We start from the raw sequence: 12,879 nt of genomic DNA, 5'->3' as shown, positions 1-12,879 counted from the left end.
CTGTGCTTGTGGTCACTTCTTTGAATGTCTGCTGGACATACAGACCCTTCCCCCAGGATCCTCTACACTCATCTCAGCCTGTAAACGCAGCTTTCCAGCCACAGACTGTGAGCAGTGGGTGGGCTGTGAGACTGAATGTAATGTTGAGACGGTGTCAGGAAATGGCAGCGTTTCCCACACAGCTCTGTATCGCAGCAATCTAACAACAGGGAGAAGCTCGAAGCTGGAGGTGTTCACAGTGGTTCTGAGGCCACTTTGTAGTGGTAGGACACATTGTTTTTGAGATCTTTGATACAATGATGAATTTGGGAAGACAGAAAAACTTAACTTTATTGGCATATTGACAAGCAGACTGGAATAAAGCGTCACAAATGTCTTGCCTTCGTCCTTTGAACACATATACAAGTTTTAGTGAGAAAAACAAAGTGGTGCTACAAGTTAGTCATGCTAATTTATTCATATAAAAATAACTGCAGTGCAGATTAGCATAATTTCAGTGAAATTTCAAGCATGTTGTAACACTGAGGCTGTTAAGACGAAACCAATTTATAGCTACAAGTACAGACCTCAGGCACTGTGACTAAATCCATGCCTCTGTTTATTTTGAAAACAGATGAACTTTCTATGGACAAAGTACTTTTTCAACAAACTTTTTCACTGACTTAAGTTGCACTTAAATCTATCATAATCCATTTAACTAAGCCTGCCCTGAAAACACTTATTTTTTTAGACTTGAAGTGCAAATCTGCCCTTAAACATAATTCAGCTATACTGCTTATATGATCTAAGACAGTAAGTGGATTTCTGCATGCGACCGACTTTCCCCTGGAGCGATAAACAAAATAGCAACTGTACTTTGTGAAGCTGATTTTGTGGACGCAGAGACAATTTGGAGCATCATTTGCTGGAAATATGGGCCTATTTGCTGGTTAGAAGTGTTTCTATTTGATTAAATAAAATCCACTGTGGACAAAAAACATATGCACAGTCCACGTGTTCGACACTCGTACCTCTCCCGGGAGTCCCAGCAGTGACGGCGTTAACATTATTGATGAGGTGTAAAGCCCAAGCATATGTAGATCTATTAATGATGTGATGCTTGCTCGAAACTTGAATAAAAGTTTCCTTTTATTTGAATAAAACATGTGTGTGAGCATCTAGCAACTTTGACATGCAGAGTTAAAGAGGCAGGGATCAAACCGCTAACCTCCTGATTATTAGACAGCCTGTTCTACCTCCTGAGCCACAGCTGGCTGATCCTTTTTATTCTAATATCTCTTAAAAAACATTATGCTGGTTGTTTAATCCTGAGTGTGATGCTCAGGTTGTGTTTATCATTTAAACACAGCCACAAAAGGCTAAGAAAGTCTTCGTGTGTCATTCTGATGTTTGCTGAAGTCACTTTAATAGTGCAGCCTCACAATTTGAAGGAGATAACAGCTGCTTCAATCTTGGCGAGAGCCCACCAGACCTGCTCTGCCTCACTTTACTGTACTCTCTCAGTGCTCTCTGCAGGAGGCTTTCTATTCTATTCATCACAAAATGCTGTAGATGTGCAGTTACAGGCTCACCTCCCGCGATGCCAAGGCAGGTAACTGGAGTGCTGCTAAGGTGAAGGGGTGCTGTGCTGTAGCTGACAAGCACAAGCTGTTGTTGTAGTCAAATAACCACTGTCATTTACTCATTCATGCTGCCTCGGGTTTTAGTGCTGTTATCTTAGGCAGTAAATTGAGCACAAAAAAACAGACAAGGGTGAAAAAGTCACATCTTCGTTTTTCTTTTTGGAAAATCAAACTGGAAAGGTGGAGAGCCTGAGGACAGACACACAAGAATCACACAACAAACAAATAAGTAATGATCTCCGGATGCCTCCTCACTCGCTCCGAAATACACTAATCAGGTCAATAAATGGGCTACGAGACATACCATGCAGAGGGAGTTATGGAGTCTCTTTTTTTCTTCATGTGCTGATGAAAGTCAGTCTTCGTTCAGCCCCATGGTGAACTAACTAACAGTAATGGTTCCCTGCGGCTTTACATCAGGCCACAGCCATAAACAGTGGCTGATTATTTTGTGGCAAGAGGTTTGCGAGGTGGCGGGTCTAGGATTATAGGAATACGATACATGAACAAATAAAGGGGTTGAATAAAAATAACTAAAGCTTTTCACAATTTTTTCCACCAATCAATCTGGATCTGTTGGTGTCTTATAGAAAGAAAGGAAAGAAAGCCAAAGAAACATATTGATCCACGAGCACGAGGTGGCAACTATTGAAAGGACCTGCAGGCTATGAAAGATTGGAGGAAGATCGAATGAGAAAGAGAGCACTTACCATCTAAGAGACAGTTTAGCCCAATTACTCTGTTAATTCTTTTATCTTTCTTTTTTAAACAGGGTCTTTATTCAGTACATTTCTGCTTGAAAAGCACTTTATCTACTGCCTTTAACTTTGGATTTTTCAAAAGCAGGCATCACTGCATCACATCAAATGATTGTTTTAGTAAACTAAAGATAAAACATGTATGTTACGCATGACTTTCTCACAACTTTCTTAGAGCAGGAATAAAAATGCCTACAGTTTATACAACATTTGTCCTTGACGGACTGAGAACGTGTGCTCTAAAAATGATCTGCAACCTGACGACGTCTGAGGCAATCAGTCCCAATCTTCACACTGTGACAGCTCATTACGGCGCTTGGCTACTTGCCCAATAAGGCTGCATTTGTTCTCCTGTCACCACAGGGACATGACACCACACTATCTGAAAGATGAATGACTTTGTGATGATAATGACTATAATAATAAAAGCAATGACACTAACCAAAGGAAAGCCACGGCTTTCAGACGAGATTGAGACAGACTAAGAATTGCTTTAAAACCCAACTTAATGCAATCACAATAAAATTCACCTCATCTTTGACAGGCCAGAGACAAAATACTCTATCTTTTACTTTCATATGACGTGGCTGAGTGAAATCAAGCTTGTCAAACTTTGTGTTAACTGCACAGTTAGTGTGCCAGCACGCTGTCATCACCTTCAGCAGTGATACTTGAACATCTGACCTGAATGTGAAAATCTCATCACCTCAGGAAGAGTCGAAAACATCTAAGTTCTAAAAATAAGAAATGTAATTTAAAATAAAAAAGCAAATTTGTCTGAAAAACTTGGAGTTGCCTCTGTGCAACTATTTCTTTTCCATTTTTGGTCATAATAAATAAAACATTACTTTATTTTAGTCATTAGAAGTCCACAAAGGAGGCTTATCTAGGATATGCTCATTGGCTGCAGACTTGTGACTTAGAACCAATGAGTGCGCAGATTGACCCCTCATCCTCGCATCCAGTTTCAAAACGCCAACGACTGTGAAAATGCTTTTCTCAAGGCTTCAAAATGGGACAAACCAAACGTCACAAGTGATAAAAGCTGTCACTGCTAACATTTAGCATGTAGAAATAGTTTCCAAAGAGCACCCACTCTTTACGCTACCTGCACTGCAATGTTTCTGCCACAAAAACTGTTGAGCCCAGTGGCTGCGAGAAGAAGTGTGGGGGGCATAACACTGAATACTGCAACATAATCACCTCGTTATGAAGCCGTGTGGCACAAACAGAATAACCGCACAAAGAGAAAAGCTACAACGGCAAGAAAGCACTAAAAGGTTAACTACATTTTCATACAATAATGGATGACTTAGCCTACCATAATTAATTTCCTTTTTTTAATATGTAATCAACAGGAGCAGCAGACTAATACGATATGTCAGCTTAACAGTAGCTTTAAATTAAAACTTCTGCTAAACTATTAAAATATCCCCTGTGCTTAGGCAAAGGTAATACAATCAATTTATTTTATTATCGCTTTATAGCTATCTACCAAACTAGTGACTAGGGGATCTCCCATCTGTTCATCTTTCCTTAACTGCTAGTTCAATTTATAGTCAAGACTCTGGCTACAACCTAGATGGGTCACCGGTCGATCAGAGGGTCAACACAGAGACACAGACAAACGTTTAGTCTCATATCCACACCTAACAATTAATCGAGCATGTCTTTGAACTAGTTGAGGGCAAACCTAACTCAACATAATAAGTCACCGGTTAACCAGGAGGTTTGGAATCAATAACCTTTTTTCTCTTAACCAGTGAACTAACCCAGTATCAAATACTGCATTTTTCCCCTTCACTACATTAACTGTGAATAACTCAAACTTTCTGATAAAACTGTCCACCAGTAATGAAATGTTTCATACATTTTCCAAATTGTGAAGGTGCACAATATACCTTTCAGCTTATCGTGCATTAAAGCCAGTATCTTACCATTATTAAGCCAGCTAAACTGTCATTATACGTGTCGCTTTATAATTTAATTGCAGGAATTACCCAGAAACAGATTTGCTTATTAATGTCTCCCTCCTGTCTCTCTCACGACTCTCTGCCATTCAGACGATATCCATGAGTAAAATTGGCAGACTTTAATGTGTATTCAGACTGTATCGAATCAGTTTCCCACCACCCCAGGGCATAATAGGAAACAATAACTGAATTATGACATGAATGATAGCCAATTGCTCACAGTTCAGGCTGGAGACAAACTCGATGACATAACATTGATCTACTGACTCCTTCTATTTCCTTTTCTGTTTTATGCCTGACACTGACCAGTGCAGCATAAAAAACTATTTCTTTTATGAGTTAAAAAACCCCACATTTCTGTCTTTTTTAACCTTGGCGCACATTTTTTGTTAGGCGTTGGTTAACATCTCACCATGCTCTCTCGCTCTCTCTCTCTCTCTCTACAAATCCTCTCTCTTACAAACTAAGAAGGAGCCATCACGCCACACGGTTTGCACCATGATACATTAAAGCCATTACTTACAAGCACACCGGCAGTGAAGGACAACTGTGTTATGCAGGCTAATACAATGCTCAGCCAAGCACACGCAGAGGCAGGAAAGCCACAGAACTTGGCCTATATATCATACTGCGGGATTTAGCAAGATTTTGGCACACACAGAGAAAGCTATATGCTACGTCTAAATCACGGGAGTCAGTCGAAAAGTGAAAATGTAAAGGTCTGCATTAATTGTCTGCTGATACAATTATTATGTCCACCAATTTATTTTCTTTTGCTTATACAATTTAGGGTCACAATTGTGCTGGTGCTAATCCCAGCTGCTATAGGACAATAGTTGGGGCGATCGTGGCTCAAGAGTTGGGAGTTCGCCTTGTAATCGGAAGGTTGCCGGTTCGAGCCCCGGCTTGGACAGTCTTGGTCGTTGTGTCCTTGGGCAAGACACTTCACCCGTTGCCTACTGGTGGTGGTCAGAGGGCCCGGTGGCGCCAGTGTCCGGCAGCCTCGCCTCTGTCAGTGCGCCCCAGGGTGGCTGTGGCTACAATGTAGCTTGCCATCACCAGTGTGTGAATGTGTGTGTGAATGGGTGGATGACAGGTTGTGTAAAGCGCTTTGGGGTCCTTAGGGACTAGAAAAGCGCTATACAAATGCAGGCCATTTACCATTTACCAATAGTTGGGGTACATGGTAGACAGGCTGTCAACCTACTGACGGCTAACAGAGAGACAGAAAGACATTCACAGATACAGCAAGTTTAGAATCATCAATCAGCCTAACGCACATTTAGTTGTACTAATTCGTTTGTACCCCTCAGGTATAAAAAGCCGATGGGGTATTGTCACCCTGCCTGAGGGGCAGGTGGGCGCACACTGTGGACACTGAAATGGGATAACTCGAGAATGAAGTGAGTGAAAGAGTTTCAAATTGACACAACTGTGCATCTACAAAAACATCTCAAATGTGGGAAAATCTCAGTGACCTCAGACTCAGGGACAAGAGGTAAGGTTTTCTGAAAATCTTGTGAGTGCGATAACGCAAGAAGGACGTCACTTGGGATTTTTTAAAAATTGATACGATTGGTGCATCTCCTAAAAATGTCAGACAAGTGTGAATCCTCACTCAGAGTGACTGAGTTCAAGGTCGGAGGTCAATGTTTCTGAAAATTACCTTTCTAACTAATACAATAGGCACATCTACTAGGAGGCTGAGGGGTAGCACCCGTGGCCACTAGTTTTATTGTTTGAAAGTATTTAGTTTTAGTTCTGTTTTTATTTAGTTTAACACAATTTATTTTTCTAGGTTTTTAGTTTATTCTTTGTGGGTTCTGTCCTCCAAGGTTAACTAGGAACAAACGTAAACAAAACATCCTAACGCTTCACAGAAGGGCCTTAGCTGGCCATTTGCTTTAAACTCAGGACCTTCTTGCTGTGAGGCAACGGTGCTAACCAACACACCACCATGCTACCTCACATTTGTTATGTATGACTTTTCATTTTCAAATAAATAGTCTAATTTGCTCAGCTTTAGCGGTCCTATTTAATAACAGACTATTTTTTGTAAGAGCAGCTACAAGTATTATTAACATTTTTGTTATTACATTGACTGCAAAAACTGCTGAGACTACCAAGAATACTTAAAGCGAAACAGACTCATTCTTTCAGAACAGATATTGGATCTAAACAATAGCTGAATGAAGCTTTGAAACGTGAATTGATGCATGTTGCTGTTCAAAGAAAAATAATTATATATCTGACTTGCTCGGTCTCAATAATAGTTTAAGGCTCGATAGTGTTGGTCACACCCAAATGTGCTTGTACCCCATGATTGCAGTCATTAATTACCCTTGTCCCCATATTCCAGGTGCTAGTTTAAGAGTTCAAAAGGTCAGTTCCTAAGACAGCATAAATTGTGCATGGGATGAGAACAGTGTTCCCAGTCTAACATACTGTCGAGAGTTATCTCACAGGCAGCACAAACCCTCTGACACCAACCTTTATTAAGAGCATGCTCAACAAAAGGAAGCAAGCTCAGCGCTTCCTTTCTCTCCTGAACTCACTATCATTTTGCTGAACTCGTCCTTTCACCAGGAATTTACTTTTTGTCAGCTTTTCAACATCTGTTCACTGCTCAAGGTTATTATTTGACTCCTGTTAGAAAATCGTTATGATCAAACAGACCAATCATTCTTCCTGGTAATGCCATAAAAGAGACACAGAGGCCTTGCAAACCTTTTGACTTTATATTAAGTTCCGTAATCGTTCGAGACACTTTAAATAAGGGATAGGGAAGAGGCTGGTCCAACTTACTGTGTTGGCAGTGAACTCCGCTGAAACCTGGTAGACACTTGCACACATAACCAATGAAGGTATCACCCCTGTAGGTCTCACTGATCTCACACGTTCCTCTGTTGTGGCAAGGGTTTGGATGGCAAGGACCTGCACAGAAAAAAGAAGAATACAGACACCGATGATGGGGGTGGCTTTTAAAAAAAATTTTTTTAACTGTACACACAAGAGCAAATTGCAGCAGATAATATTCCACAATAATTTTGGTATATGATACAAAAGTGTACTTAGACATCATTATCCAGCCAGTAGTCTAATAAACTAAACAATGGGTGTCCCATTAAACACATCTACAGTTTTTAATAGCACACAATAACACACAAAGTTTTAATACATAAGGTATTCTGGGAGACATCGTGAGGTGGTGTTTAAGTAAAACTGCTTGACAGGAGAAACTGAGGATGAAAGGAGTGTCGGGAGAGTCTGTCTTTCAGTGACTGCTGCTGGTGTCTGTTGTCTAGAGGGCGGCCCAAGGCACCGTCTAGAAATCACTGAATGTGTCCCCTCCAGGAAGGCAACACTTCATTCTCACAGTGCTAAGCGAAAAGCACAGACTAGCTGCAAGGTAAAATGGAGCACCACCATCTATGCACTGAAATGTACCCACGGCGTCACCCACGCATACGTACACACACAGATCCTCACACAAATAAGTCGAGTTTTGACTAAGCAGTTACTTAAATTTGAAACAAGATTATTATTATTTTGAATTAATGAAAAGTGGCCATTGTTGTGAACAATTCACCAGTTTTAAGAGTTTCTGTTCATGCGTCCCCCAAAATGGAGAATCGTTATTAATACTGTACTGAATTTGTACTCCACAGAGCAAAATAATAGTCTCTGAAGAAGTGATTGCTCAAGTGATTGCCACTGTGAAAGTACTGCTGCTGTCCTGAATACTAGGGGCAGGCTAGCCAACCTCTGAGGGTTTGAACAATATAAGGTATAGTCTAAAGTTGTGAATGTGCAGCAGAATGGCCAGCACAAACGCACTGTCTTTAATAGTTATAAATATATTGGTGCAAAAAACATTTTAAAAAGGTCACTTGATGTTCTTATTTTGCTCCAATGTACATTAAATTGTTAACTCCAATGACTGCAATGGCTTTTTTATTGAGATACTTGTTGCCCTTTGGTGTTCCAAAGTACTTTTGTGACACAAAAGCATTACCAAAAGACAGAAACATTGTTTGAATTTCAGAAAATTGTAGCAAATTTACTCTACTAATAAACTGAGGCAATCCTTTAAGTCACTTCATTTGTATTGGAACATACTGTTTTCTGCATAGTTTGCTTCAGTGGATGTTTTTATTGCTTTCAGTGCTGTACAAATGACCTCCACCAATAAAATCTGTCCATTTGGTTGAAGTTACCCCATGTTGTGCACAGATAACCGCAGTTCAGCATTCCTACAGAAAATCAAACGCTTATGCTGTACCCTGTGTGAGGGTCAGTGCTGCTCAGAACACAAAAGGCTCCTATGAGCCAAACACTAATTTGCAAGGGAATTCATATTCATAGCCACAAATCACATGTATTCATGCTGTGTAAACAAAACCCCATTCATCATTACCATTGTTTTCTCATCAATATTTGGGTGCACAGAACACTGGGAAGCTTCGCCACTACAGAATTCATGCTTTGGGATTTAAGCAAACAATAGAATGAATTTCAATAAAACAAGCAAAAAAAAAAAAGAAAAAAAAGAAAACGCCTCAAAGTTACGCCGGTAATGATTAATAACTCTGTTGGAGCATGATTCTTTCCATGTTTGTTGCTGTTTTTTCTTTCTTCTTTTTGTTTTTGTTCTCGTTATGGTACCTCTTTGCAACCCATAATGATAACTAAGGTTATGAATAAAAATTATTATAACAAAACTGTGACATTCAAAATCTTTCATGAACTAGCCTGCAGAATGAGGCAAAATGTTAATGATGACGCCTAGATGCAAGCTTGTAGGTTTCATAACTCAAAAACCTGCCAATATCTGTCTAATCTTTTATACATTGAGTTGTACAACTGCACTGAGTCTGTCAAAACTTTGCAGATTGATGGGGCGTGTTCGTTGCTCACCTAGTGATGTGTGCGCACCGTGCACTTAGGCTGAATTCTTACAGTGGTCGCCCAGGCTTGCATCCACCCCAGACTCCTTGCTGCATCTCAACCCTCGTCACCCACGCCTACACCCAGGCATCTGGGTGCTAGCTAGGTACATGTCAATTGATCATTTATTGTAAAATGTAATGTTTAGATTAAATCTTATTATAAACCACAAAATCATTGTTTGCCTGTCTGCAAACTCCTCCTACAGGATCACAAGTACAGCAACCAAATACGGGAGACATCTTTAGCCAATGAAGGTTCTTATTCTATATCATGACATTGTCATGTTGCCAATCAACCAGCTACCAAAGGGCTTAAAGGACCCATGTTTAGCATTTGCGCAACTAAAGCAGCTTATAAAAGCATGATTTTGATTTAATTTATATCCAGAAAAATTCAAATGTAGTATATTATAATACGACCATGTTACCTGTGAACCAGTTAATTGATATTTATATAATGGAGCAGCAACTGAGCTTTGTAAGGGACCCATAAAAATGGGCTAATTTTAGTACAGTATTTATTTTTTTGAATCTATTTATCTTTCATGCTTTTTAATCTATAAACAAGAGCTACCACATTGCCAACAGCATGAACTGACTGCACAATCTGCATTTAGTAATGATATCTAACATGACTCTAAAGTTTCAAAAAGCCTGCTGAGAAAAGAACTAGCAAATCCAAATTCTTTTCATCAGCATGCCCTTGTAAGTTTCCTATCTTGTGATGCAATTTCTATTCCAGTCATTTTACAGTCATATCTTAGAGTTGACAGGGAAACTGTGCTTTGACAGGTCTCTTATTTCATTTTAAGCGATGGGAAACAAGAAGAAGTCTCAAGGGTGAGAATCTCATGCCCTCTTAAGTCAGTTTGACAAATTAGCAGCCATGAGCACAACATTTGACAACGTCAAGTAAAAAGCTGCAGCCTTAAATTGTTTACTATATCAACGGGGCAACCATTTCACACTAGCCCCAACCCATAAAAAGAATAGGAAAAAAAATGAAGTAAATAAACAAATAAATACAAAATCACTACCGACCCTATTATTGTTCTCTCACTGGAATTAGTAGGCCTCTAGGTGTGAATTTCAAATGAGGTAATCCTATCGAAGTCATACTATTTCAAATCCTGGACCTGTATTAGTAATAATCAGAGTGGTGGATAATCAGTTGAACAGAGGCTTGTATAATAGCTTTCACAGAGGACCTGCTCACTGTGAGAAAGGGGGTTGACAGGTTTCAGGGCTCTTTTGATGTAATGATCTGTAGTCGCACCATGCTGTACTGACAGCATCCCTAATGGCAAGTGCATAAAACAGAAAAAGTGGGGACAAAAGGAGGTAGTGAGAGAGAAAAGAGGGAGGGAATGGTTTCTCAGTTAGTGTGTTAGAGAGATACAAAGAGTGTTCAGTATGACATCTACATTTGATTTCATAATTTCTGTCAAAAAAAAAAGAAAAACAGGAAGAAAAAAAAAAACGCCCCAGTGTGCCGGAAATTAAGCAAACTTTTGTATGGTATGAGTTCAAAATAAGCCAAAAACTGAGGAACTGCAGAACTGTTATGAGTCAGGATCAAATGCCAGATCACATTAGCACACATACAAAAATCTGACATCCACTTAGCATATAATATCAAAAACTGTTCATCTGAGAGAGAGCAAATTGTCTCGCCAGTGGAAAACACCACATGAAAATTGCAACAGCTACTTTCGTGCCCTCGGTGGGCTGAGGCTGACACAATTTTTCAGAAACTTACAAAAAACATGAACCAAAACAAAACCGCGTTCCGTTTCTAATTTCTTGGGAAAATAATAGTTACAAAAACATTTTTAAAAAAAGAAATAAGTTAGTTTATAGTCTCCAAACTTTTCAACTAAGAGGATGATGATTTTCATTAAGAAAGAAGTGTTTTTTAATGCTATAAACAAAAAAAGAAAGAAATCCCTTATTCACTCCAACAGCTGCCCATTTCTAGAAAGGATTAAGTACTGGGAGCCATGATGGAAGCAACAGAGAGGAAAAACCAAACACTACTTAGAGAAAAGAAGCAACTTTCCAAGGAAAGGCGAGGGAGTAAACATGGTGTGCCATTAAATTGTGTTTTCTTCACACAAACACACACCATGTACCATTTAAGTTGTGTGTTGCTGATTGCTGGAAAGTATTAGCTGCTAATGCTTCTACTACAGTGGCTTGCAAAAGTATTCGGCCCCCTTAAACTTTTCCACATTGTCACATCCACAAACAGCCACAAACATGAATCAATTTTATTGGAATTCCACGTGAAAGACCAATACAAAGTGGTGTACACGTGAGAAGTGGAACGAAAATCATACATGATTCCAAACATTTTTTACAAATAAATAACTGAAAAGTGGGGTGTGCGTAATTATTCAGCCCCCTTTGCTCTGAGTGCAGTCAGTTGCCCATAGACATTGCCTGATGAGTGCTAATGACTAAATAGAGTGCACCTGTGTGTAATCTAATGTACACACGGGTATTCACAGACGCGGACTACACCTTTCTTGGCTGCTGCCTCAAAGCACATTGTGCGCTGTCTATCTTGCGTGCTGCACAATATCGTTTATTATTTAGTATCTACTGATATCTACTGCTAGCTAGTTTATTGTGATGGTGCCGTTTTTTTTTATTATGTTGCTCTTTGTTGTTTGCTTTCTCTTCTGTTTTTTTTCTCCATACAGGTGACCCAGGTGTTTTGTTTTTTTTGTTTGTTTGTTTTTTTCTTTCTTCCCCCCCTTCTCACCGTCTCTTCTCCCCTTTGGTTTTCTTTCTCTCCCTCTCTTTCTTTCATTCTTTCTCCCTGTCCTATCCCCCAGTCATATTTGTCCCGTTTGTAGCAACTGAAAATAAAATAAATTCATAATTATAATAAAGGTCAATCAAATGGACCAATATGGCAAGGCCATGATGATCCACTTGGTAAAATAAATCCGCTTGGCATCTTTCTTGGCCTTAAGACAACAATTCTGATGGCTAAAGATCCAAACGGGACACAAAAAAAGAAAAAAAGAAAAAAAAAGAAAGTAAAGCTTGTTCAGCAGCAGTGATGACATTCAAATAGGAGGAATTACACCTTAAGATGAATTTGTTATAATTGCATTACTCACTGTATTTTTAGCACAATAATAAATCTTTACAGATTAATAGTAACTATCCTAACACTGCGGGTAATGCAAGGAGGAAACACTGGGAGCTTTCTTGGGAATTTAAATGTTAGCTGCTGCCCTGCTGTACAAACCAAGACTTGCATAGTGATTGATGCAAGCCTGTGTTGTGTCCAGCATGGGCATTGTGATTTCCTTTCTGACTGCAAAGAGTGGCCAATCAATCAGCTGTGAAATCCTGACCAGTGGTTAAACACAGGAAAGCATCCTTTGTTTCCTTGCAGATCAATCACAGAGATTTGACATTTTCAGGCTTAAGGCTACGTATGTGCTCTGTCACAGTTGCTGTCACAAGCATTAGCTCACCCCCAAATGTATAAGAATTCAGGCATTTGGGAGACAGTATTTCATGCTTTGCACATACTCTGCTTAGCCTGAAAGAAGTGACA

At 39.6% G+C, this 12,879-nt stretch overlaps 1 protein-coding gene across 3 annotated transcripts in view; it reads right to left on the bottom strand.

Annotated features, from left to right (window-relative positions):
* Window positions 1-12,879, bottom strand: part of edil3a (EGF like and discoidin domains 3a) — a 132,071-nt gene that overhangs the window by 83,507 nt on the left and 35,685 nt on the right. For all 3 annotated transcript variants that reach the window (XM_085294147.1, XM_085294149.1, XM_085294146.1), the window contains one exon: window positions 7,159-7,287. In XM_085294147.1, the coding sequence (XP_085150273.1) occupies window positions 7,159-7,287 (129 nt within the window). The remainder of the gene's footprint in view (window positions 1-7,158; window positions 7,288-12,879) is intronic.

The sequence above is a fragment of the Mchenga conophoros genome, linkage group LG12 (assembly GCF_057382185.1).
Source record: "Mchenga conophoros isolate Kocher_MC1m ecotype Shallow Benthic linkage group LG12, M_conophoros_male_GT1.1, whole genome shotgun sequence".
Classification (NCBI taxonomy): Eukaryota; Metazoa; Chordata; class Actinopteri; order Cichliformes; family Cichlidae; genus Mchenga; species Mchenga conophoros.
The sequence above is the reverse complement of the archived record's forward strand: the minus strand, read 5'-3'. Positions and strand labels throughout refer to the sequence as shown.